At 63.5% G+C, this 24,747-nt stretch overlaps 2 protein-coding genes across 5 annotated transcripts in view; one reads left to right on the forward strand and one right to left on the reverse strand.

Moving 5' to 3' along the window:
• MPND (MPN domain containing) overlaps window positions 1-7,693 on the forward strand; it is a 10,348-nt gene extending 2,655 nt beyond the window's left edge. The window contains exons 3-14 of the mRNA XM_029918090.1: window positions 4-126; window positions 812-1,048; window positions 2,752-2,884; window positions 3,561-3,645; window positions 3,827-3,923; window positions 4,188-4,260; window positions 4,341-4,417; window positions 5,188-5,356; window positions 5,479-5,549; window positions 6,031-6,120; window positions 6,755-6,847; window positions 7,549-7,693. Coding sequence (XP_029773950.1) covers window positions 4-126; window positions 812-1,048; window positions 2,752-2,884; window positions 3,561-3,645; window positions 3,827-3,923; window positions 4,188-4,260; window positions 4,341-4,417; window positions 5,188-5,356; window positions 5,479-5,549; window positions 6,031-6,120; window positions 6,755-6,847; window positions 7,549-7,635 — 1,335 coding nt within the window. The 3' untranslated portion in view covers window positions 7,636-7,693. The remainder of the gene's footprint in view (window positions 1-3; window positions 127-811; window positions 1,049-2,751; window positions 2,885-3,560; window positions 3,646-3,826; window positions 3,924-4,187; window positions 4,261-4,340; window positions 4,418-5,187; window positions 5,357-5,478; window positions 5,550-6,030; window positions 6,121-6,754; window positions 6,848-7,548) is intronic.
• A 246-nt stretch (window positions 7,694-7,939) lies between these two features.
• SH3GL1 (SH3 domain containing GRB2 like 1, endophilin A2) overlaps window positions 7,940-24,747 on the reverse strand; it is a 28,157-nt gene continuing 11,349 nt past the window's right edge. The window contains exons 1-10 of one of the 4 annotated variants that reach the window (XM_029918089.1): window positions 23,918-23,940; window positions 12,750-12,818; window positions 12,429-12,501; window positions 11,447-11,590; window positions 11,044-11,177; window positions 10,780-10,938; window positions 10,401-10,504; window positions 9,728-9,846; window positions 9,565-9,621; window positions 7,940-9,160 (exon numbers count right to left, since the gene is read on the reverse strand). In XM_029918089.1, coding sequence (XP_029773949.1) covers window positions 8,964-9,160; window positions 9,565-9,621; window positions 9,728-9,846; window positions 10,401-10,504; window positions 10,780-10,938; window positions 11,044-11,177; window positions 11,447-11,590; window positions 12,429-12,501; window positions 12,750-12,758 — 996 coding nt within the window. In that variant the 5' untranslated portion in view covers window positions 12,759-12,818; window positions 23,918-23,940 and the 3' untranslated portion in view covers window positions 7,940-8,963. Of the gene's footprint in view, window positions 9,161-9,564; window positions 9,622-9,727; window positions 9,847-10,400; window positions 10,505-10,779; window positions 10,939-11,043; window positions 11,178-11,446; window positions 11,591-11,754; window positions 12,403-12,428; window positions 12,502-12,749; window positions 12,819-19,529; window positions 19,652-23,917; window positions 23,941-24,747 lie in introns of those variants that run through there. The other 3 variants (XM_029918087.1, XM_029918086.1, XM_029918088.1) reach the window with 3 other exon arrangements.

The raw sequence follows: 24,747 nt of genomic DNA on the forward strand, positions 1-24,747 counted from the left end.
GGGGCGGGGCCGGGGGGCTGCGGCGGGCCGGGGGGCGCGCTCACCAGGCGCGCGGTCACGCTGCGGGTGCTCCTCAAAGACGCGCTGCTGGAGCCGGGCGCCGGGGTGCTGTCCATCTACTACTTGGTGAGCGTCCCCAACCCTCCCCACCAATCCCATCCAGGCTGGGGCAGGAAGGGGAAACTGAGGTCCAGAGCTCCCTTGCCATCGGCCAAGCCCAGGTGTGGGGAGGGGAAATTGAAACGCAGCCTCGAGACCCTGCATGAGCCATTCTGGGCTGTAGGGCATCGTTTACCAAACAGCCCATTACACAAAGGAGAAACCTCGGAGAGGGCACCACCGCTTTCCTCAGCCTCTCCATATCCTGGTTACCTCATCTATAATAGGGGATTTTTTTCCTCTCGCTGGGTTGTGTGAGGGTCAGAGGAATCCAGGGCCCAGCAGGCAGTTTGCTGCTGTTGCTCTGGGCGCTGTGAGCAGGGACAGTTGGTGAATGGAGCCCTTGCTGTGGGCCAGGCAGTGTGCTGTGCACTAGGGGCCCAGCAGGCCCTGTCCCTGCCCCTTGGGGGCTCACGGTCCGGTGAGCGGGTGGGCAGACACAGAGCTGGGCAGTTTTAATCCAGGCTGATGAGGACTGACTGTGGACATCCAGGGACGGGGAGGCACGTAAGCGGGAAGGCTTCCTGGGAGAGATGCTGTGGGCAGAAGTGAATGCCAAGCCCTGGGGAGCAGCGGGAGGTCCGGGAGGACTTCCTGGAGGAGCCTTGGTGGGCACCAGGTCCCAGGTGCAGCCAGGCCTCTGTTATTGCAGGGGAAGAAGTTTATGGGAGACCTACAACCAGACGGGAGGATTGTGTGGCAGGAAACGGGACAGGTGTTCAACTCCCCCAGCGCCTGGGCCACCCACTGCAAGAAGCTGGTGAACCCAGCCAAGAAGTCCGGCTGTGGCTGGGCCTCTGTTAAGTACAAGGGCCAGAAACTGGACAAGTACAAGGCGGCCTGGCTCCGGCGACACCAACTCCACATTCCCACGGCTGCTGCTGATGAGGTGCGTCCTTCAGCCTTCTGGATCACTGTTGGATAAGGCGTACCCAGAGTGGGGGCATTGGAGCTGGGGCTTTGTGGGATGAGCAGGAGTTTGTCAGAGCAAGGTAAAGAGAGGAATGGCATAGCAGCGGCCTGGAGGTAGGAAGCAACATGATTAGCTCTTAGGCTGGAGGCTCGAATGTCTTAAGTAGCTTAGGGGCCTGGAGACAGTGGCCGGGACCAGATCTGGGAGAGTTCCTAATGCAATGATAGTAACATCTCTGAATATTCACCAGCTGGTGAACTTGGCCCAGGGCTCTCTCTGGGTGCTAATTCTCTTTGGTATGTACATGGGTGATAACAGTATCCGTGGGTATCATGTATGTTTATTTGGCTGGCAGATGTGAAATCTGTAGGGCTGATGGCAGGCTGGAAACACACAGGGAGGACTTTGGGGTTTGACCCTGAGGTGGGTAGGAGCCCAGGAAGGCAGAGAGGATGGACAGGCCGTCTCCGGGGCCCTCATGCGCCTCCTGGTGGCTGCTGTCTGGCATACAGACTAGCAGGGGAGGTGAGGGTGAAAGTTGGGGACCAGGACGCAGGTGACAGAACTGGTCCAGGCAGGAGCTGATGGCGTGGACCAGATGGACGGTTGATGGGGGAGAAATGGGCAAGTGCTGGCTGATTTGGAAAGTGGATCTCACGGGATTTGCTGTTGCATCAGATGTTGCTGTCAAGAGATGTTTTGTTCCAAGCAAGTGGATGGGGGAGGCTGCCATCGTCAGAGATATGGGGACTGGGGAGAATTGGGGGACAGCCGGGTGCAGCATGGTGGTTGAGCTGAGTGTGAGGCGCCCGGCAGCCCCCTGCCCTCCAGACCCCCTGGATCAGTTGGACGCTGAGTCTGGAGCTCAGGGGAGGCCCGGGCTAGAGACAGGACTGTGGGGGTGGTGCGGCCAGAGACAGGGTTCCAGTCCCCAGAGTGGATGAGGCTGCCGGGAGGGGAGTGAGTAGGGAGAGAAGTGGCCTGAGGACCCAGGCTGTGTACCGGGGGAGGGGTGGGGGATGCCCCCCCCCCCAGGACCCAGCCTGTGCACCGGGGGAGGGGTGGGAATGCAGGGGGCTGGAGACAATAGGAGGGAAGCCGGGTCCCTGAGGGGCTCCCAGGAGGAGCCTGACCGGCCAGATGCAGCCAGGAGGAAGAGTAGAGACATCCTGTGTTGGTTGGGTTTGGAAACTGAGAGTCACTCCCCCCCCCCACCCCCCCCCCGCCCGGCAGGGGCAGTTGATGGCAGATCAGGAGCGATTATTAAGAGAATCTGGTAAAATAACCCCTATAAGCACTTGCTTGCTCAGTGAATGGATGGACAGGAGGTGTGCTAATTTGCCCTGAGGGCATTATTTTATTTCACCCGGATGCCGTCCCTATTCTCTGGAGAGGAGAATAGAGCTCAGAGAGGTTAGGGCGGTTGCTGGAGGCTGCACAGCTTGTCAAAGCAGAGGAGAGGTTTGAATCTCAGCCGGGCAGCTGTTGGAAGGTGCTCAGAGCCGAGCTGACCAGGACCTCAGGCCGCCTGTGCTCACTCGCTCCCTCTAGTGGGCCCCCGGCGCAATGGCAGGACTCCGAGGCTCAGGCGGGCCAAAGGTCTGGGTAGAACTTGGTGAGGAGGGTGGGTGGCACCCTGCTGAGGGTCCTGCCGCCCGCCTCACCCCCCACCCCACCAGAGCCCGGCCAGTGAAGGGGAGGAGGAGGAGCTGTTGATGGAGGAAGAAGAGGAGGAGGTTCTGGCCGGGGTCTCCGCTGAGGACAAGAGTCGGAGACCACCTGCCAAGGGACCCTTGGAGCCTGGGCACCCAGGTGAGAGGCTCGGAGGGGGGCAGGAGGCGGGCAGAACTCTGCTGAGGAGGTGCTGGGGGGCAGATCGGATCTGGCCTTTTTCTCAGCGCTCCCAATGTGCCTGGCAGACTTCCTAGTTCTGCTGCCTAATTTCTTTTTTGCTGCCTGACTTCTTTTTATTATTTTTTTAATGTTTATTTATTTTGAGAGAGAGATCGTGAGCAGGGGAGGAGCAGAGAGAGAGCGAGAATTTCAAGCAGGCTCCGTGCTGTCAGTGCAGTGCCCGACTTGGGGCTCAACCTGTGAACACTGAGATCATGACCTGAGCCGAAATCAAGAGTCGGATGCTCAACGGACTGAGCCCCCCGGCGCCCCCCAGCCCCCCCGCCTGGCTCCTAAAGCTCTAAAACTGGATTCCTTGGTCCCAGTGCTTGAGTTCTTCACCATGCTGCCTTGATTTCCACGCTCCCCTGTAGGATCTCTGCCTGAGTCCTTTGGCCCCCTGCCTGGTTTCCTAAGCTCTTCCTCTGGTATTTTAATCTCCTCCATGTCCAGTTCTTTAACCAGCCTCTGGGCTCCGGGTCCTGATTTTTGAAGCTGCCTCTGGAGGGTTTTTCTTTGGGTTGCTTGGTCTTTGTTTTGCACTTCTGGGAGCGGGGAGGGATTAAGGCTTCCTTCTCTCTCCCCCCCCCCCCAGAGGCCGTGCCCCCTGGAAAGCGGGTGGAAAACAAGATGCGGGTGCCTGTGCGGTACTGCATGCTGGGCAGCCGGGACTCCGCCAGGTCAGACGCACCCTGTGCCCGTCCCCCCCTGCCCCCCCTCCCCCGCCCCCCTCCTGCCAGGCTGCACTGGCTTTTACGGGGGTGGGGGGAGCGAGAGCGGGAGGGCGGTGGGGGGCTGGGGGCCTGGGGAGCTGGCTCGGGGTGGAGCTCCTGAAGCTGCGGGACCCTCTTGTTCCTACAGGAGCCCCCACACCCTGGTGGAAGTGACCTCCTTCGCTGCCATCAACAAGTTCCAGCCATTCAACGTGGCCGTCTCCAGCAACGTGCTGTTCCTGCTGGTGTGTGCCCAGCTGTCACCTTGTCCCCTGAGGGCCAAGGGCCAGACCTGGGCAGGCGGCTGGGGCACCTGGAAGGGGTCCCTGGGAGGTTAGCTTTATGAGGGCACGGGCCTTTGCTATCTTGCTCACTACTGGTAAACAGTAGGCACTCAGTCCGTGTTTGAATGGAGGAGGCCGGTTGGGGGGTGACTCTGGCCCCGAGGGGAGGCGTTTGGGGCTGGGCTGCAGCCTGAACCACTCTTCCGGTGTCCGTCCCCTCCCCAGGACTTCCACAGCCACCTGACTCGAAGCGAGGTCGTGGGGTACCTGGGGGGCCGCTGGGACATCAACAGCCAGAGTGGGTATTTGGGGCCAGGTGGGCAGGGGGGTGTTCGGGGCTGGGGCTGATGTCTACACCTCCTGCTGGCCTCTGCGCAGTGCTCACGGTGCTCAGAGCCTTCCCCTGTCGCAGCCGGCTGGGGGACGCGGACACAGCGGCCACCATGGAAGAGGAGGTGAGGGGGCGCGAGGGGTCAGGGTGTCGCGGGGAGGGCTGGTGTGGACGCAGCTGTCCTGGCTGCCCCGTTCCGGGGGCTCGCAGTGCAGAACGAGTGTGCCGGAGTGTGTGTGCGCGTCCGCCCCAGGGCTGTGACCCGTTCGTGGTCCTGATTCCCCTGCCCGGGCGGCCAGCCCTCCTTCCCCCTGCGCCTCCGTTTCCACGCCGTGCCTGGCACATCGTACAAGCCCAGTGACTATCAGCTGGCATTCTTTACAGTGCTGCCATGGTGGTGCTTTGTAAGTGCCTGGCACCGAGCCACGCGCGTCACACCCGCCTTCGGCACCAGCGGGGACCCATGGGGACAGGGGAATAGGTGCGGATTTGGCACGCATGTCTCTTGGCCCACCTCTTTCTTGCTCCTTACGCCAATGCTTACCTCTGCTTGCCGAGGGTATCGAGAAATGCTCACACAGCTTCCCATTTAACCGAGTGCCTACTCGTGCCAGAAATTGCCCATACAGCATGCTGAAAATATGTTTCTGCCGTTGTTTTGTGACAGGTGTTATCTTTCTTATGTATTTGTTGGCCGTGCCTCCCCCCCCCCCCCCCGCCCCGGCCTCCAAGAGGGCGGGGGCAGGGTCCGTCTCGGTGCCGCGCGGTGTCCCCAGGCCAGGCCCGCAGCAGCCACAGATTAAATGCTAGCCTCGGATGGGGACGGAGCGCCGCAGGTGCGCGCGAGGGCCGGTGGAGCGCCTGCCTCTACCGCAGCCTCCCCTGTGCCCCCAGATCTACCAGAGCCTGATCCTGCGGGGCCTGTCCCTGGTGGGCTGGTACCACAGCCACCCGCACAGCCCTGCACTGCCGTCGCTGCAGGACATCGACGCGCAGATGGAGTACCAGCTGCGGCTGCAGGGCTCCAGCAACGGCTTCCAGCCCTGCCTCGCCCTGCTCTGCTGTAAGTCCCGGGCACGCGCGCGCCTTGCGTGTGTGCGTGTGCGCATGTGCGCGCGTGCTCGTGGTCCTTCCGGGCTGCCGACCCCTCCTGGCCCAGTCCCCACTCTCGCTGTCCTCCTGCAGCCCCTTACTACTCCGGCAACCCGGGCCCCGAGTCCAAGATCTCCCCCTTCTGGGTGATGCCGCCCCCTGAGGTAGGTGGGGCTGTGGGGGGAGGCAGGGCCGGCGCTGCGGGCCAGGGGGAGGCCTGCTGATGGTCCGTGGCCAGGACTCCGGTTCTGGGCTGATTCAGGGGGAGCTGGGCCTCAGTTTCCCCCGTGAGATGGGAACATGACCGCTGCACTGTCCGAGGCGCCTGAGAGGGCCTGCGAGGTGAGGGATGGTGAAAAGGTGCGGGCATCGCGAGGAGCGTGCCTCCCCCGCGAACCTTGCCGAGTGCCGGTCCCCACATCTGCCCCGGGGTCACAAATCGGGGTTGGGGAGCAATCCCACGGGTGTGGCTCGCTTCCCGGCCTCTCTTGCCGGGGGCAGGGCCACCCCGCCTCCGGAGCTGCGCCGCAGCCTTCGGTGGAGGACCCACGTGGCTCTCTGAACCTGGTGGCAGCGTGATTCTCTGGTGGCCCAGGACACCTCAGGGATCGGAGGCTGGGCGTGACTGGCTTGTGTCCCTGCCAGCAAAGGCCCAGCGACTACGGCATCCCCATGGACGTGGAGATGGCCTACGTCCAGGACAACTTCCTGACTAATGACATCCTTCATGAGATGGTGAGCTCACTCCCGGGTGGGGTGCACAGGGCCCCAGCTGGACAGCGGCGATACTGTAGGGCTCGGCGGAATGTGCCACATCAGGGGAGGGGTTAGACTCCTGGTCCAGGGCTGAAAATCACCTGCGGCTCTTAGGCTCATGCCCCCGATCCTTGCCCGCCTGCTCCCCCAACCTGGCCTCGCAGTTCTGGAACTTACGGAGGCGCCGCGCAGGGCCTTGGGCCTCTGCACCTGCACTGATTCCCCAAATGGAGGCACGTGAGGGGACTCGAGCTGGTTTTAGTGTCTGTGTTCCAACTGGCATTTAAAGAAAAAGAAAAGAGCTAGTGGGTCACACCTGGGGGATCACGGACACACTTAACGGAGGCTGCGCGAGGGGGCAGGGTCAGGCCTGTGCCGCCAGCGAGTCCCTCCCCCTCCAGCACTCGGCGTGGCTCCCGCTGCTTGGGGCTTCAGTCCCCGCTGGGGCCTCCTGCGGAGCTCCCTTTGGGCCTGCTCAGCGGTGAGGGTCCTGGAAACCCCCGGGCCCTACGGGAGTGCCCACGAGCGCCTGTGCTGCCCGCTGCCGCACCCCCTGCACCCGGCACGGGAGGGCGGGCGCGAGCGAGGCGTCCCATCGGCCCCCTGTCCGTAGATGCTGCTGGTGGAATTCTACAAGGGCGCCCCTGACCTCGTGAGGTTCCAGGAGCCCTGGAGCCAGGAGCACACGTACCTCGACAAGCTGAAGGTGAGAGGCGAGTCTGGCGCAGACACCCTTAGGAAGGCCGTGTTTGGGGAGCCCCCGAGAACCCACCCCTGGGCAGCCCGGAAAGTGCTGCGCTAAGTCGTTCCGTGTTAAGTATTTCCACCGGGTGTCAGCGTCGCCAGCCTGCGGTCTTGTTGGCTCCCTGCCGGTGCCGGCGGTAAGAGGGAGCCCCATTCCTGGGCAGGTAGAGAGGGGAGACCCCCGCAGGCAGCGGGGCGCCCACCGAGTGCAGGAGGGAGGGGCCGGTGGCCGCTCGGAGCAGAGGGCGCTGGGCTGCGTCATCGGGTTGGCCTGGGGGGGGGGGGGGAGTGTGTGACCGGCTTCCTGCTGGCAAGCCCCAGTAGAGAACGGCAGGTTCGCACGTTTGCTTGTTTTGTTCAAACTTCAAGAGTGACCGGATATTCCGGCGGCCACAGGTCACCTCCACCCCGGCACTGGGCTGGCGGGGCGGGCGTGGCCCCCACGCAGGGGCTGAGAGCCAGCCTCGGGAGGAGGCAGCTGGGAAGAGCCCACGATCTAGAATGTGCAGAGGCCTGCCCCCCTCTAAACCCAGAACATTCCACATGAGCGGGCCTCATTTGAAACTAAAATCTTGCTTTGGGGACGCTACCTGTAGAGGGGCTGGCAGAGCCTCTGCCAGGACGACGGGCACAGGCCTGAGGCGCCTGCCCTGCCCCTTCCAGATCTCCCTGGCCAGCAGGACGCCCAAGGACCAGGGCCTGTGCCACGTGCTGGAGCAGGTCTACAGCCTTCTTAACCCGGGGAGCTGAGACCCTGCGGCCCAGGGGCTCTGGGGACTGCGGTGGCAATAAAGGACAGAAGCAAAGAGCCTGGGCGTGTGTCTCGGGGGGGAGGGGGGGGCTGTACTTGTCACCGGGCAGCAGTGCAGGAGGGGACACCTTGAGTGAGCATGGACTTCCTGGGGCCGCTGGGACATCTGGAGGACGTCCTGCCCACGCTGGTGGCCGGGCACCAACGTGTCCCAAGGCCTGCCCTCCCTGGCTCTCTGTGGGTGTTGGGGGAGGGGCGGGGGGGGGGGGAAGACCCACCCTGCACCCCAATCAAGCAAGAGGCTGTAGAAAGAGACATTTAATACTTTAAAAAACATCAGGATTACATTTTGATCGCCCTCGATTGTGACCCAGGTTGCACTGCTCGTGTCTGCGCCTCCCCCGTGTAATGGCAGTGAGGGGGCCTCAGAGCCCAGTGTCCCTGGGGCTTCAGGGTCTTCAGAGGAGGGGAATGTGATCCAGTCCCAAGGTCCCCTGGTCGAGCCGACTTTTGGATTAGGCAGGAGGGGAAGTGGAGGCAGGGCTCGGCTCTGCTGGGCAGGACAGCTGCCTGCCTTGGTCTGTGTGTAGGGAGATGGCTGGGGCCACTGTCAACAACGTGGCAGTAGCCAGCCTGTGACCCTCCCGCGTGTGGTCCTGGCAGCCGGGGGGCTGGGGACCCCGAGTCCCGGCTGTGGTGCACGTGTGCACGGCTGGTGGCGGTGGCTTATGCCGGAGGAGCGTCCGTGTGCTTGTCTGGGGTGGGGCCCCCGACACGTGGGCAGGGAGGAGGGGGTGCGGGGCAGGGAGGAGGGCACTGGAGGAGGGAGACTACAGGCCTCTGAGGCTGATCAGAGGGCCGGTCTTTAGGGGAACCCTGAGGACCCCAGGCTGTCCCTCCCCAGGGAGGTGGCATCTGCGGGCGAGCCCGGGCCTGGGGAGCCCTGGAGTTGGGGCTGGGAGTGTTGGGGGTGAACTGGAAAGCCAGGTGGGGAGTCTGGGCCAGGGGTCCTGCTCAGAACCCGGCTCCTGTTAAGGGCAGGTCTCCTGGCATGGAGGGGGAGGGGGGCTGGGGGACGGGGTGTGCACGCGCCTGTGTGAGGGAGGGGGCCCCCCTGGAGGGGCGGGAGGAAGTTAGTGTTTCTAGAGCACCTTAGTGTTGGCCCCTAGGCGTGCGGGGCCAGGGAGCTGCAGTCGGGGAGCAGGAGTCCCCTGGACCGCCACGGGGACTGGGGGCTGCCGGGGGAGGCGGGCCCCTCCCAGACACCCAGCCCAGCCGCCCAGGCGGTGGAATGCAGGCCGCCCGGGCGGGCGATGGGGCGTCGCCGTCACTGCGGCAGGGGCACCAGCACCTCCACGTAGCTGAGGGGGAAGAAGCCCGACTGGCCGTGGAGCATGCCCTCGTACCAGTTCTCGTCGATCTGGTTGGTCAGCGTGATGACGTCGCCCTCGTGGAAGCCCAGCTCGCCGGCATTCTCAGGCTCGAAGTCGTACAGAGCCTTGCAGCTCGGCTGGTCCAGGGGGGCTGCGGGCGGGGGCTCGGCTCAGCCGCGGGCTCCTGCGCCCACCCCTCCGGGTCCTCCAGCCCCTGAAGGGCAGCTGTCCTTGCTGTTGCCCCTCCCCCCAGCTTTGTCAGGAAGACAAGGGACAAGAGGGACAGAAATGTGAGTGGCCACCGAAGCGCTCCTGGGAGGAGCGAGGGGGGCCCAGGGGCATCGGGGTGACGGCATGACCAGAAGCCCCCAGCGGGCCCCTCGGAGAGCCTGGAGCCCAGAGAGGCCATGCTGTGCTGCCCGGCCCGCCCGAGCCGGGCTGAGAGGCCGGACAGTAGGGCCGACCTCCTACCAGAGGACGGAGAGGCCCTCCCGAAACAGACTGGAAGGCAGTCGTGCAGACGGAGGCGGGGCCCAGGCCCGAGGGGACACTCACGCATGCTCCTGCTGGGGGTCCGGATGGGCTTCTCGGAAGACCGGAAAGATGACGAGGCTGTGTGCAGACAAAGCACAGAAGTGGGTTGAAGACCCGGGGCAGGGGCTGGCTCTGCGGGCTGGATGGGGCAGCGGCTGGGGGCGGCCCCCTCCCCGCTCCTTACCTGTGATCTTGGGGGCCGTGGCGCAGGGGAAACCCCCGTTGGACTGCTCAGGCTCCCCAAGGTCGAAGGGCTCCCGAGGCTTGGGCTCCCGCCGGGGGCGAGAGGAGGCTTCCCGCATCCTGCGTGCAGGCAGGAGAGCTGTGAGCGGCCAGCGGCCCAGGGGCCGTGCCTGCCTCGCTGAAGGGCCACCTCCACCCTCCACCCCCCACCCCCCCAAGTCATGCTGCCGCCGCCAAAAGGCCCCCCGTCGGTCAGCTCCAGCTAGGGCCCTTCTCAGAGCTGCCAGCTGGCCAGGTCCCACCAAACCCCAAAGCCCCCTCAGTGTGCCACCCTGCCTGGGACCAGGGCTGCCCACGTCCCCTTCTCAGGCTCTGGACTCCCAACGACTCTCAGAGACGGGAGCCCCGCGCACCAGCGCCCTGGTAACCGCCCCCTCGGCCCCGAACTGTGACACGCCTTGTTCTTCTGGCCTGCCGTCCTCTGGCCGCTCCGACCCTCCCCTGGGACAGCGGGGACAAGCCCAACATCTTCCTCCGGGAACCCCCACCCGTGAGTGCAGTCTCGCAGAGGCTAGTGGTGTTCTGGGCGCCCCGAGGGACCAGCCCAGGGATCCATGGGAGCGACCCTGGCTTCCTGGGTGCCCTGGCCCAGCGCGAAGCAGGACGAGGCTCACCTTCGCTTGAGCTTCTCGGCCAGCTCGTCCAGGATCTGCACGGCCTGCCGGTGGTAGTCCAGCTGCGCATCCACCAGCGCGGACAGCTGGCTCACCTGCTCAATCTGCAGGGGAGCAGCCTGCTGAGGGAGGGGCTCTTCCTGTGACCCCTCCTCCCAAGGCCGCCCCTCTCCAGACTGCTCCTGACACGGGGTCCCAGCCCCCTCCCCATCTGCCTGACCCTTCTGCCACAGCTGGAGGTGCCCCAAAATTCAAGGGGGGGGGTGGCCGCCCCCTTAGGACGCTGAACCCACCGTGGATGGAGCACGCATGACTCCGCGCACAGCCCCCCCCCCCCCCGCCCCCGGCCAGGGCTCCCCGCGGGGAGGGCCCGACATACATCGGTCTCCAGGAGGTTGTGCATGCTGGTCTCGGCCACCTCCTTGGACTCCTCGAACTTCTCCAGGGCCTGGCGCAGCTCCTCATCGGGGATCCTGCCCTGCCGCTTTTTCTTGTAGTCAAAGTCCAGGCGGCGGCCCTCCAGTTTCTTTAGGTGGTGCTGGGGTGGGGGGATGGTGCACGTGAACTGGGGACCCCCAGGGGCGGGCAGGTGTGTTGGGCGGGGCAAAGGGAGGAAGGGGACAGGGAGAGACACGGGCAGCACCTGGATCTCCTTCAGGTCTTTGTCACACAGGTTCTGCAAGGGGTCGATGAAATTCTGCTTGACCTCTATGTCCAGGGAGTCTTTGACCTCTGCCAGGCGCTTCATGGACTCCCCGGCATCCAGCAGGGCGTCACCTACGGCAGAGTCCGGAGCAGGGGACAGACAGTCACAGGAGGTTGTGGCCTGGGGGCCCAAGACCCCCTACTCCACTTCTAAACTGCCCTCCTGCCCCAGGGCCCAGATGCCAGAATTCAGGAGCAAACAAGGGACCCAGTGGCCAGAAGCTGGCGACTGCGGGGGTCAGACAGGCCCCCGCACCAAGAACCGGCCTCCCCAGCACCAGCTGGGGCCGGAAGGCCGGCTCTACAGCCACCAGCCCGCCCTCCCGCGGCAGCGCCCTCACCGAAGTTGGACTCGCCGCCCAGCTCCTTGCCGTGGCGGATCATGCACTCGCCCAGCAGGCCCTCGGACTGCGGGTAGCCAGGGTTCTTCACCTGCCCGCGGATCTTGGACACGGTGTTGAGCATCGTCAGCTTGGCCCGGGAGGCTGGGGCAAAACGGGCCGAGTGAGGCCTCGAGGCCTGCCCTCCGCTCCGGGCTCCTCCCTCTCCCCAACACCCTTCTTCGAAAGCGTGGCCCTTGGTTCCTGTGCCCGCTGGCGGCCAGGCTCCGCGGAGCAGCCCCTGCACACACCTCCCCTTCTCTGCTCACCTCAGCCACCGAGGAGCCCCGGCAGGAGGCAGTGGGTGGCACCTCCTCAGGGCCCCTCTGGGCCCCCTGGTCCTGTGGCCCAGCTCAGATCAAGAAGCCGCCTTCCCTGGCCTGGGGGGTAGCACCTCAGAGAAGGGGTGGGGGGGCAGGTGCCCCAGACACAGCCCTCCACCTGGGGTGCGGGTGGGGGGGGTCATGTGCTTCCTTCCGCCTGCTCCAGGGCCATGGCTGGTGTCGCCGCCCGTCCCACACCTATCACCTCCTGCTGTGGGAACCGGTATTTGGATTTCCCTCAGGGAAAGGTCCCTGTACCCCTCTTGGACTAGGGGACCCCCACCTCATGCTCCAAAGCTGGGCAGGTGACTGGGGCCTGGCAAACGGGCAGGCAGCCAATTCCTACTGGTCTAATGAGTTGGTTCTGCAGAGAGACGCTCCCGTTTGCCAGGACTGTCAGCTGAAGGGTGGTGTAAGGCTAGGCCGGCCATGCAGCCAGGCGGACGCAGGGGAAAGAAATGCAGGACTCTGAGGCCATCCCTTGGATCCCTGCGATCCAGCCACACCCAAACCCAGCCCACCCTGGGGATGTCAGTTCCGTGCCCAGATTCCTCCTCTGTGCTGCGGTGACCGAACATCCCTGGCAGGCGCAGACCCCTCCCGGCAGGCTGGGCCCCCACCTGGGTTGGGCTGCAGGTACTCAATGGTCCTGGCCAGCACTTCCGTCACGGCCTTGCTGGTAACATCCACCTTCTGTGAAGAGAGGCAGCGTGTAGAGCTTCTGCAACCGTCACGGCACCGGAGGCCAACCCAGAGCTCCCAGACGGCCCTCGCCCTGCTCCTCAGCCCCGCCTGCCTCTGAGCCCACACAAGGGCTGCTGGCCTCCCTGTGTTTCACTACACGGTCCCCCAAGCTGGGGATCCGTCCATGCAGGAGCCTCCCACCCCCACCATGGCCCAGATGAGGCGCTATGGGCAGGGAGCAGCGGTTCTCCTGGTACCTTCTCCATCTCTTTGAAGTCTTCATCGAGCTTCGTCCCCTCTGCCCCTCCGACCTTCTCACTGACCAGCTGGGGGACAGAAGGAGGGAAAACGGTGTGAGCCTCAAACGAGGGAGAGGCTGGACAAGGCTTTCCAGCCACATCCTGCCAGTGGGAGCAGATCAAGGGGTCGACATGTCCACAGTGGCTCCCCAGGGATGCCGAACACTAACGGATGGTGAGACGGGCGGCTGAGCCAGGCCCTGGCTCCAAACCCACACCTCCTGCAAACCCAGGGCTTAGGGGGCACCTTCTACTGGAAGGCTTCCCTGGCCATGCCTACCCCTCGACTGTCCCCCACCCCTGGAGACCTGCCTGGGGCCAGCAGCTGAGTGACGTCCCCTCGTGGGGCTTAGGTGTCCACACACGGCCAGTGACACATGGTTCAGCTCCAGGCGGGGGGGAAGAGGCTCACCAAAGCCTCTTTGCTCAGGGAGGGGCACGCCTCCGCATCTCCGGGAAGGAATCTCGAGCACCCCGGGGCTAACACTTCCCTGACGTGGATTTTCCCTGGGTGCCTCTGGGAGACAAGCAGGCCTGCAGTGAGGAGGAGGGCCCGTGCTTGCACGGATGTGGCAACTGCGCCCCAAACGGGGTCAAGAGGAGACAGGACTGACCCTGTTTTCTCCTCTTGGGTCAGGGTTTTTCTCCTGGGGGGAGCCTAGGAGTCCAGGAAGGGCCTGGGGTGCAGGGTCGCAGGTGAGAGGTGAGGCCACTGCCGGGGGTGGGGGTGGGCAGGAAGGAAGTGGGGCTGGTGCAGGGCCTGCCCCGTGACCGCTGCCACCTGGAGTGGCTTGGGCTGCACGCCATCCTCCTGGGGACCTCGCAGGGAGCAGGGGCCGCCTCCTACTTCTGCTAGCCACTCTGTAAGGAAAGACCCTGCTGTCTCCCTGGGCGTTTAAGGGGCGTTCCACTGTATTTCATGGGACGGTTTCGGTTCTTTTGATGATGATAAAACAGGACATTCTCAAATTCAGTGGTTGCCAGAGAGGGAAATGAGTTCACTGGCTGACGTGAGACCAGACTCTTCTGGTGAACTGGGAGGGAGCTGAAGCATCAGTGCTCAAAACCACACCTTCCGGACCTCCGGGTGCAGGAGGGCATGGACACAGTCACGGAGCCGACAGGGACAGGTCTCCCGGGCAGGAGCCACATCCTTCCCCCTCTGCCCAGGGGAAGGGCACAGACAGGCCTGCAGTCTTTTGGGGGGGGGGTAGGGGGTGGAAGCAGTGCCTCCCCTGGAGCCCTCAGCTCTTCAGCACCACACGTGGGGACGGGTTTTCTAGGCTGTCCTTGCACCTGGGCACAGGGGAGGCCATGCTGGAGGCACCTGGGTCCCTACCAGTCTCCCCTCACCCTGCCCAGGAGCTCGGGGATCGGGTCCCTCAGGGAGCAGGTGACTGTCCCCCACACCCTTGGTCTTGGAACCAGCCCAAACAGGGCAGCCAGCCCTGGAGGCTCAGGGCTGGAGGGCCCTCGAAGGCCTGTCTGTAGGGAAGGCTGTGACCCTGACAGCTCCTCAGGAAAAGCACATGCACATTTTCGGACCCAACAAGAGTGGCAGACCCACCCGCAGAGATAACGCCTTCACCTGCAAAAAAGCCTGTGCCCCAAACGAAGAGCACACCTGCTGTGCTCCCTCCCTTGGTGCTCACTGCAGCCTGACCCCGCTCCCCCCCTGGTGGGCAGCCCCTCCCCTCCATGTCTGAGATACAGTCAGGGACTCCCAGGGGCTCCGGCGTGGAAGGACTATCCCCCCACTGTCTGAGTGGCTGCGGCACCCCTCCTGCAGGGCCGTGACCACGGTCGTGCATGGAAACACAGCCCCCTGGGCACCTCCCAACTGCACGACAATGCTCCCAGTGCTGCCGCTGTGAAAACGCTGGTGCCTCCGGGGGCCAACACGAAACCCAGCCCTGGACGGAACAGTCTCCAGAACTCTGCCCCAGTTCGGGCACCAGCCTGTGCCCCACGTGGCCCCCACCAGCTGAGACTTAGTGGGACCTGGCGGTGGCCTCCAGGGGCGAGACCCCCGTTGCCCACCTGACTCTCCCCGGTTCTCTGTGAGACCGGCTCCTGAACTCTCAGGCCCCAGCCCTGGCCCCGCTGCGTCCGCCTGCACTCCTTGCCCGCCTGGCCCGGCACTGCCCGCACGGGGGGCCTCGGGCCAGTGCTCAGGGACTGTGTCCACCGAGTACCCATAGGCGGGTCTCTCCTGGGGGCGGCCAGGCAGCTGTTAATAGAGACCTCGGCTGGGCCACCAGGGGCTGCTGTGCGAGGGCTGCTGCTCTGCGGCGCCTCTGGGCAGCAAGGCGCCCGCGTCTGTCCTTAACGGTCTCATCAAGATTCCGGGGGCCTACCCCACGAACTGGCGGCCATGAGTTACCCTTACACGAGTTTCAGTGCCAGCACTGTGTCCAGCTTCAGAACACCCCCAGCAGGAAGGAAGTTCCCTCTCTTCTAGTGGTACCTTTTATGGAAAGTGCACAAATGGACACTCGTCATGTGTCTGGCCTGTGACCCCCATATGCCTTTGACCTCCAGGAAGGGCATGCGCTGCCCCCAACCCAGGCGGCAAGCGCTCCAGGATGGGACAGGGATCGGTGATCCACGCGCCCCTAAGTTCAGCCCGCAGAGGGGCGTGCTGCGCCCCGCTCCTGCACGCCTCCCCGCTCGCCTGACCCCTCGCACTGCTCTCTGGGAACTCCCCGGGCCCGGATCCCACCCGGCCTCTCAATGATCACGTTTGCAAGGACGTGTCTGAAGCGGCTGCATCAGGCAGACAGTGGCCTGTCGCAAGATACTGCATTATCACCCGTGAACTGGGCATCTGGGGGTGAGCGAGCCGGGACGGAGCCGGAGCCTCATCCCAGAGCACGCATGTGACTTCCGTGCATAGGTGTTGGCCTGTGGGCTTTAATATTAAAATTAATATTAATTTAGTATTAAGGTGGGGTGGCAGCTGGGGAAGTGGCACGGATCCTTCTGAGTGGAACGAAGCCAACGGCAGCGGCCTCGTAACCGAATTATCTCCGCAGGGAAACTTGATCGATACACGTGACACAGAAAACGGAGGGGCCGATCTGCAGGCTCGGTGACTTGGGCAGATGATCCACTTTGCTGATCTAAGGGCTTAAGGTGGGGGGAAAGGAAGAGGAGGCTGGCACAGAGGAGCGGGGAGGAAGGGCGAGGAGCAGGGCTGCTCGGGGCCACCTGGTCCCAGACAGGTGCTGGCGTTCCCTACCCCAGCGTCCTACACCGTGTCCAGCCACCGTGTGCTCTGGTGGTCTACTTATAATGCTCCAGGACCACCTCCCAGGTTAACATCAGCGGTCACCTGACCTCTCCTGCCTTTGCCTAGCTGACCCGTCCCTGCCCGTCTGTGGGCGCTAGGATGACGTTCCCCACACCATCCTCAGAGGTCAGGGCGAGCCCAGTGCCAGGCGCAGAGCGGGGAAGCTGCCTGTAGGCACTGCCGGGGAGCCCAAGCGACTGGCATGGAACAGGTGATGGAGACCAGGGCCAGGGACGTCCCGGCCCAGCTGCGCTGGCTGTGGCCCTAGACTAGCCACCCCGAGGGTCTGGGCCAGTGAACAGGCCTCCTGGCTCTCCGGTGCGAGTACTTGCTGCCCCCAGTCAGTGACGGCTGCCAGGAGTGGGAGGACAGGCTGGCATCAGCTAACTGCCATGGCATGTGATGAAATGAGTCCACAGCAGGAAGAAGTATGGACCGGGCACAGGAGTCTGTCCCGGCCTTGAGGAGCAGCCCTCTGGCACAGGAGAGGAGAATGTCAGATGTAACAGCAACAGAGAGAAGAACGTGGTTAAGAGCCACAGAGGAGGGGCGGCGGGATGTGGCCCCTAGCTGGATGAGCCGCAGAGCCAATGCTGTCTGGGCTGGGCCTGAAAGGGCAGGGTCCCAAGTGGCAGAGCCAGCCATGTGGGCAGAGAGTGATGTGGGTGAGACACAGGTTCAGGCCACCAGGGCTGCCATTCCTGGTCTACTATGTGTCGGGCACCGGATCTACTCAATGAGGATGCAGGGACCAGCGGGCCCATTTCACAGATGAGGAAACAGGGGTGCGGGCCGTGGAGCCATGCCAGTCTGTCTACGTGGTGCCCTGTACTGGAGTACTGGTGAGCTACGGAGTAGGGGTGAGGCCGGGGGCCCATGCAGGGCCTCTCAGGGCTATGAGGAGGAGTCAGGAAGCTGTGTGCACCAGGCCTGGACAAGGGAGGCCCCAAGAGGCAACAGGCAGAGCTGAGAAATTCCTGAGCCGTGATGACATCATGGGGAGGGGAGGGGCCCGGACAGACCCCCTCCCTCCAAGCCCTTCCCACGCGGCCGGCCCTCCCTGCCTCCTGACATCTGGAGGGCTTCGAGCTCCCTTCGTCTTCCCATGCCCCTGCGCCCCCACCTATGGGACGCCGGCGGGGACATCGGCTGGCGTGCTCTCTGGCTAACGGGCCTCTTTCTGAAAAGGCAAGGCGAGCTGAGTGTGCCTCTGGGGAGGCGATGTGCGTGGTGCACCGGCTGTCCCAGGCCACCTTCTCTTGATGCGTCCGTTCCCTCCCAGAAGCCTTCTGTGGCCCCTGGTTTAACCAGGATACTTGGGACAGCTTCCCAAGCCGGGGCCCTTGGGGCCTTGCGAGTTCTCAGTGACGAATTGCTTGCTGACGGGCGGAGCTCCCACCGGCTCTGAGAGCAAAGGTCACAAGATGTGGGGCTGCCACCACTCCGGGGGTGAGGGAGAGGTGCCACCAGAGTAGAGGACACAGAAACGTCATCTGTGCCCAAGTGAACCTTCCTGCCCCTCGTGGGTGGAGCAGAAGGACGCGAAGACGTGTGAGCAACAGACTCAAGGACCGGGCACCAGTGACGCTTCATCCGTCGCAGGCGTAAATATTTGTGCGTTAAGTCACCACCCCTTTTGTAAACGCCACGGAGGGAAGGGTGCTGACAAGTCAGAACCTCCTTAGGCATACTGGGAATTCCGCAATTTCCCCAGATCTGCCGGTGCCCCTCATGCCTCAGGGCGCACACTTTCTCTCCTCTCAGAGATCAAAACTCAGGTTTCTAAACAGCAGTTTGATGAAACAGAGCAGTGGAAGCGAAATGCCAGGAAAAGTCTCCTGAAGTTACGTCCCACACGGAAGCTCCAGACTGGGCACCGTGGCCACCAGATCAGGCCCTGGTGGGCAGACACGCACCCGCAGCCGCACTTCCGCACGCGGGGTGGCGGGGCCTCCCTGGGAAGCTAGTCTGGGTGCCAGGAGACAGTGGCTCTGAAAGCCAGGGCGTTCTCTCCGCAGAAGGGGCAGCGGCGGCTGAGACGCTGGCTCCGAAGCAGAGCCGGAGGCCTCCCGGACTGCAGGGACGTGCCAGCTGCTGGTCTCCTAGCCAGACGGGGCTGGCTGTTGTCTGGGGCGAGAGCCAGGAAAGCCTGCAGAGGAGCCTGGCACGGGGGCCCTGGCGGACCTGGCCTCTTGCCGTCTAGAGCCCCGCGGTCTTGTGCCACCCGCAGGACCGGCTCTGTAGGGCACGTCCCGGCCGGGCTCGGGCCTCCCACCGCCCCGCACAAGTGCGTCTCAGGACTGCTTGGCTCCCGGCCCCTCGAGATGAAGAGGGGGGCTCCCTGGCTGGCGCGGGGAGAGCAACGCTTTGCCGTTGGGAAGGCGGTGAGATGAGTGCCCCGTGAAGTCCCAGCTGCCACTTCCCTGCCTGACAGTGCTGTTCAAATGATGGGGGAAGGCCCTCAAAGTCACCTTTCTGGCTTAGTCCAAAAGTCTGAGCTAGCCACGGCCAGGGCCCCGGGAGCAAAGCAAGAAGCGAGCATCGGGAAGAAGGGACTTCAGAAGGAAGCAGTGAGGCAGACGGGGAAAATCACTCAGGGACAGTCAAGGCTGAGCAATGAGTCAGATGACAAAGCTCTGGGTGTGGCCGACCCCGAGATACAAGCAGTACGGAGCTGAGGCCTGGTCCTGAGACCTTGACCTCTGCTTCTGCAGCAATGCAGGCGGAGTAGCCAGGAGAGGCTCCCGCATGCCAGATGCCCAGGAAGCTGCCCCTTCAGCTCTGGCTAAAAGGATTTTTCTTCTTGGACAGTGAAGTCCCTGCCCCCCTCCCCCACACGGTCACAAAGCTTTCCTGATGAGGCTCACAACACCTAGGAGTCTGTCACGAGGGCCCTGCGTGCCTCCTCCACGTGCCTGAACCAGACTCTGCTCATTCCTCCTCAGGACTCCAGGGAGCCTCCACACTGGCCTCCCTCCCCGGGCCTTGCTCCTGCCTGCTGTCCAGGACCCTCAGTGAGTCAAGTCAGGGCCTGCCACCCTCTCCAGGCACCTGCCCGGGCTTTGCCTGCAGCCCCCAGGAGGCCCTCCTGCCCCCAATCCATCACCCTAGCCTAACGGCTGCTGGGGTCTGAGGCCACAGCTGCTGTAGGAGCCCTTGTGCCGCTCCGAGTGCTCTCCAGGCCTAGCTCCGGATGCCACCTCCGTCCCTAGCTGATGGCACACTCCAGGGTGCAAGGACCACGCATCTTGCTTTCTGCCCGGAGCCAGCACACCCCTGGCTTTGGTAGATACCACGTGACCGGCTGGCCCCTCTTCCCACCTACAAAGGGTGGCTCTGCGACAGGGTCAGTGTGGAGGGCCGGTTGCTTCCTTTCAGGGCTGCCCCTTCCTCAGCTCCCAGAGGAGGGGCTAACAAAACAGGCGCAGTGGCACAGGAGGACCCACCTCCTGTTGCAAGGTGCCACCTCTTGAGGCTCCGGTCCCTGCCACAAGTCACAAGTCACAGAGCTGGCCTCAGCCCTCCTCGAGGGAAGTGCTTGTCCCTCCCCGAGAGGTAACTCCGAGGTCCTGAAAGACGGAAGAACAGAGGGGCACGGAGCTCACCCTGCCTGGCCCCGGCTCCACGTGCATGGTAGGGGCACAGAGCAGGCTGAGTGTCGGCCCGTGGGGGGCTCGGGCTGGCCCCCCCAGTCCTTCCCCTTCCCGCCCGTCTGGCCAAGAGCCACAGGACTGAGCACCCTCTGGTGCCCTGTGGGGAGGGGGGGCACTGACCTCCGGTCCCAGTCCTAGCTCTTCTCGGGACCCTCCCAGTTTCCTTGTCAATGAAATGGAGTGTTGGCCCAGGTTCAACTGCAAAGACCGGCAATCCTCAGATTTCCATGAAGACGCCGGGTTTCCCCACAAGGAAGCAGAAGCCGCTTAACAAAACTGGCCCTCGCTTTCGCCCCCAGTTCACCAGCTCCCCGACTGATCTCACAGAATCTGGGGGCTGGGGAAAGCCGGCTTCTGGTTCAAACACCTGGCTTGCAGAGGAAGGCAGGCCAGCAGGAGCGGGGAGAGAGTCACGTGGCACAGATGACAGTGTTCTGCCATCCTTCTGTCATCCGGGAGGCAGCACGAGGAAGGGAAAGAGCCACCGAGAGCAGTCATCCGGCCCAGCTGCAGCCGGAGCAACTCGCTTCACCTTCTGAACAGGGTAACAGGCCCAGGAGGTGAAGTGCCTTGCTCAGGGCCGGGCAGGGCACGCCTCCAGGGGTGTGTGTGGCGGGGGGTCCGGGGTGAGACCAAGCTAAGCGGAAGGGGTAACCGAGCCCCAGAAGTGTTGAATCGCCCAACTCCGGAGGCTGCCCCAACTTCTCTGGCTTGTTTCCTCATTTTTTCTTTCCATTTTTTTTTCAGGGTTCTTTATTTTGAGAGAGAGAGCACAAGTCAGGGAGGGGCAGAACAAGTGGGAGAGAGAATCCCAAGCAGGCTCCGTACCACCAGTGCAGAGCCCGATGTGGGGCTCAAACTCACAAACAGTGAGATGATGACCTGAGGCCAAGTTGGACGCTTAACCGACTGAGCCACCCAGGCGCACGTTTCCTGGTTTTCAGAGGCCAGCTGGGCATCAGGGCTCTGGGTACGAGGGGGCGCGCTGATTACGGGCACTGGTCTGCTGGGGACGGAGGTCAGCACTGGGGTGGGCTGCAAACCCCAGCCCTCTCACTGGCAAGTGTGGGGCCACATCTCAGACCCCTGCAAGCGGGGGTCAGGAGGACCTGACCCGCTCCTGGACGCCAGGCCAAGGACCCGAGCTAACCACGTTGGCCCAGAGGCTGCAGACCTGAATTCAAGGGCCGGCTCTGCCCTGAGCCTTCTCGAACTCGACACAATCAATACCCGTGGCTCAGGGCTGACATGAGGCCAAAGCTCCCAACACTAAAGAGCCCTGTGCAAGGATCAGGGGGGCGCCAGACTGGAGCTCATCCGGGGTGGGAGTGGGGGTCCACGAGTCTCCCGCGGCACAGCGCTGCTGACCTGGGGAAAGCTGGCGGGACCTCTCGCACCTGCCGCGGACGGTGGCTCTACCCACAACACACCCAGGGAAAGGGAGAAGGAGGCCACGGGTCCGGCCGAGGGACCCAGCAGACGGGTGGGGGCTGGGGCTGTTAGCTCACTCTGCCTCCCCTGGGACAGGTGGGAGGAGCCAGGCCCGCTGACGGGGACTCTGGTCCCAGCCGGTGCTCCTGACTCTGCAGACAGGCTTTAACCAGCTGCCTGACGCGGGTCTCCTCGGAGGCCGCACGTGGGACTCGGGGGAGGGCACAACGCCCGGATGCCCGGCAGCCTGGGCGCTCTCTCTTCTGTCTCGGGGACGACGCAGGGGGCTGTGGGTCACACAACTGGGAAAGTCAATTTCAGATGAACATTTATAAAAGGAAACACCCAACCCACAAACACATGTGACAAATCCCCTGAGCCCTGCCAGGCTGGGCAGCGCCAGCCCCGCTTCGCTCGGCGGGTGCTGTGGGGCGGCCGCCCGCGGCAGGGCGGCAGAGAGCCTGGCCTGCGGGCGCATGGACCACCTGGGTGTTCTGCGATTTCCTCTTTCACCGCTGGCGGAGCCGACGGAAGAGTCGCTCTTCAGGAAGACACGAGGGGAGCCTGGAAACCCTGCTTGGAAGGCAGGGACATGACGTCCGTATCAGACACTGTGAGTGCAGCTGACCAACGAGGGGCTGAGGCAGTCTCAGTGAGGGGCCACATGGACCCCAACCACGATGAGCTAAGGTGACTGAGGAGTCGATCTAAGAGCCCAGTATCCCTGGCCTCCTGGGACACAGAGGCCATCTCTCCCATGTCTAAGACCCCTTCCAGTCTAACGAGAAGCCACCTCTTCCAGGAAGCCCTCGGGATTCTCCATCACCTGCCTCCTTACCTAGGGAGGAGCAATGTGGCCACTGGCCACCTCTCTTATCACACTCCTGGCACCTCCTTTCTCAAGCCCTTCAGACCTCACCTTGGACCAGGCTCACTCAAGCAGTGTTTTCTGCTCTGTGAAGGCACTGCCTCATTCCCACCTCTTTAGGGAGCTCTGCCCACTGGACTGTGACCCCGAAGCGAGCAGGTTCATACAGCGCTCTGCGTGGCAGGGGACACAGGAGCCAGCTGGATGGCGGACCCTCTTGGTATCCCCAACTTCCCTTTATTGTCTGCCTGTGGGAATTCAGGTCAGGCCGGCACTCTGGGTGGAGGCTGCCAGGCTAGGTCCTAGCTCCACCCAAGGTCTGCCCACAGCTGACTCCCTCACCGGACAGCAAAGGTTCAGGGAAAATCTGCAAAGAAAAAAATCTGAGCAAGCCAGGCCCAAACTGGTTCACACGCAGAGGACTCCACTCCCGGAATGGCAATGGTTTCCTATCGACAGGAACCCCCGTGAGAACCACAAGTCTGTGGTCTGGGAGCATAGGACCCAGAAAAGGAAGGCGGACAGACAAACAGCCTCTAAAGACCAAACAGAAACATGCCAGACTGGAGCTGGGGAGGCGGGGCCCACACACACTCGGGGTGCTGTGGGGTGCTCTGAGGACATGGCTCCAGGCGGAAGCTCTGAGTGGGTGCTGAGGAATGTACCCCACCTGGCTCTCCTGCTCGCCTGTCCTATCAGGGTGGTAACAACAGGCTTGGCAGGCAGGTGACTCAGCCATGGTGGCCCATGGTCACCAAGACCGGTTCCTTCAGGCGTGGCTACCAAAGCACCGGGTAGGTGCTGACCCCGGGACAGCACGGGGCAAGCAGGGAGAGGTGACGCCATCAACAGCTCTTGGTGCGGCAGACCGACTCTGCACTGTGAGCCACCGACATTCTGTTCCCCTGCCTGGCCACTCCCTCTCCCTATGCACCCCCCCATTCTCCAGGGGCACCCGCCCTGCTGATTGCAAAGTCAGTCAAGGGGACTCAGAGCTGGAAGGGGCCTCAGAACCACCGTGCAGCCAGCTCAGCACTGGGCAGCAGGGCTGGGGAGGGGGTGCCCACGTCAGGCCAGCAGTTCCGGTGGTCGCAGGGGCAGACTGCTCCTGGCCCCCAGCTGCCATCCGCCCTTCTAGAAAACAGAGCAGGATGGCCCGTCCTTCCTCAGGATGCACGGTCAGGCCTTGTGCACGCGCGTGTGCACACAGTCGCTTCCATCATCATCGGTGTCCTGGCAGTGGGTGAGCACATGGGGACCCTGCTGCAGGCCACAGACGGAGAAGGGCCGCTCTCAGGGGCCCCTTCTGCTCCCTCAAGGCTCATCTTCGTTCCTGCAATGGCACCTGGGACAGCCTCGTCCCCCTCCCCGTCCCCAAAGACCAACTTCCAGCGGGCAGTGTGCCTACAGTGGGGAGTTGGGTGGCTGGCAGGGGTCTGGCTCCCACTAGGTGTGGGGCCAAGCAACACCCGCTGTAAGAATAGATACCGTTGAGTGTGCGCAGCCCGCCCTCCAGGAGCCCCTGGGAGGGCGCTCCAGAAACAAGCCCCATGACTCCATGTAAGAACGCAGACCCTTCTGAGCCTCAGTTTCCTCAACTGTACAGCGGGAGGCAGGGCCAGCGTGGTGTGAGACTCAGGTGTGAACGTACTTTAAGACCCACCGACTACCACACACGCACACCTGCCGCTCGCTGCGGGACACGAGGCCCCAGGAACGGCGGCCAGGAGGGCCGTGTGCAGGGCTCCTGGACTCACACAAGGTCCAGAAGCAGGATCTGCCGAGTGGCCTGCATGACGGGGGCGGTAACAAGCCCGTGTTTCTGGGGAGGCGTCCTCTGAGCGTCCCGCAGCCCACTCCCCATGCCCAGATGGGGACAAACCTGTCTCCGAAGAGGCCTGTCTGCTACCTCTTCTTTGGCAACAGGAGCCCTGGCTGAGGGGACGGAAACGGGACGTTGACCCCAGAAATCTCACAGCCCCGATACCACCTGCTGCCGCTCCACCTGTGGGACAGGGTGGGAACGGGTCACCGGGACGGAAGGACAGTGGGCAGCACAGCCCCGGTGGGGAGGAGTGCCTGGCACGCAACTGCCCCCCCCCGGCCCCCGGTCTGGTGGCCTCTCTCTCTCCCCAGCCCATGTCTGGTGCTGAAGCTTCAGCCTGGAGCCCTAAGAGTACTCAACTCCCTCCCCAGCTCCCAGCAGTCAGGGCCGCCCCTTCTCCCCTGGAAGGACCGACTCCACGGACAGGCTGTGTCTGGGCTCCTGGATGAGGGCTACGAGTGTAGCAGGGCGGGCCAGTGGCCCCAGGTCCCAGCCCTGGCCTCGCTCTAGCCGCGTGTATGCTCTTTTCCTTTCTCCTTCCCACGTCCAAGTGCAAACCCAGAGTCCAGGGTCACTGCCTTGCAGATCATCCCTGGTTCCTCCCCACATGCCCCCGTCAGGACCCTGCGTCACTCACTGCTCAGCCTCATCCCAATCACCGAGTCTCCCGCAGGCTCCTGCCCTGAGTTGATCTGCTTTGGCGGAACAGTGGTGAGCATCTGGGGTCAAAGTCAGAAATCCAGACTCCCCCTTTTGAGAAAGTTGCCCAATTCATTCAACATATAATTATTATATGTGCCAGGTGTAGTAGAGGGGTAAAAAGGAATACTATAACCCCGTCAAATAAATGGCAACAGAAGGATCTGTGCTGAGGGACCGACAGGGAG

This window comes from Suricata suricatta, chromosome 12 (genome assembly GCF_006229205.1).
Source record: "Suricata suricatta isolate VVHF042 chromosome 12, meerkat_22Aug2017_6uvM2_HiC, whole genome shotgun sequence".
Taxonomy (NCBI): domain Eukaryota; kingdom Metazoa; phylum Chordata; class Mammalia; order Carnivora; family Herpestidae; genus Suricata; species Suricata suricatta.